This window comes from Plasmodium relictum (assembly GCF_900005765.1).
Source record: "Plasmodium relictum strain SGS1 genome assembly, contig: PRELSG_99_v1_27, whole genome shotgun sequence".
NCBI classification, from domain to species: Eukaryota; Apicomplexa; class Aconoidasida; order Haemosporida; family Plasmodiidae; genus Plasmodium; species Plasmodium relictum.
Window position 1 is genome coordinate 1 of NW_021628786.1, and position 636 is coordinate 636.

A 636-nucleotide genomic window follows, 5' to 3' on the forward strand; every position below is an offset into this window, starting at 1 on the left:
TTCCTCTTTTTTCTCTTCTTGTGAATATTTTACTTTTTCTTTTCTTTTTTCAATTTCATCTTCTTTTATATTTTTTTCTACTACATCAATTTCATCTGCTTCTTTTCTAATGACTTCTTTATTGTACTTGTCCATCAACTTTACAAAGGATTCATCTTTATTTTCATTCTTTAACTTCTCACGCATTTCTTCCCAATGTTTCTTCCATATAATCTTTTGCTTTTGTAACATGGGATTTTCAATTCTTTCTTCTTCAACTCTTAATAAGTTTTCTTCATTTACTTCTTCCATACATTTCTTTTCATTATTCATCCATTCTTGCTTCAATTCAATAAAATATTTTTCTTTTTTAAATTTCTCTAATTCCTCTGTTTTTTTTTTTAATGTAATGTTTTTTATTATCTCTTTTTCCATTTCTAAAAGTTCTTTTTCATTTGAATTATCCTGTAATTTTAATTCTTCTATGCATGTTTTTAGAAATCCTTTTTTGTTCCTTATCCATTCCTCTTTTTTGCATTCGTCTAATACCATCATATATATTTCTATCCTTAATCTTGATATCAATTTATTTCTGCTTGAACCCTTAGATTCTGTATCTTTCTTCTCTATATCCATTCTTATTTTTTCTCTATTTAT

General features: G+C 25.0%; 1 protein-coding gene across 1 annotated transcript in view; it reads right to left on the reverse strand.

Annotated features, from left to right (window-relative positions):
- Window positions 1-33: 33 nt before the first annotated feature.
- PRELSG_9902600 (surface-associated interspersed protein (SURFIN)) overlaps window positions 34-636 on the reverse strand; it is a gene marked incomplete at both ends in the record, with an annotated part of 2805 nt that continues 2202 nt past the window's right edge. Inside the window, one exon of the mRNA XM_028677501.1 lies at window positions 34-628. Within this exon, the coding sequence (XP_028531326.1) occupies window positions 34-628 (595 nt within the window). The remainder of the gene's footprint in view (window positions 629-636) is intronic.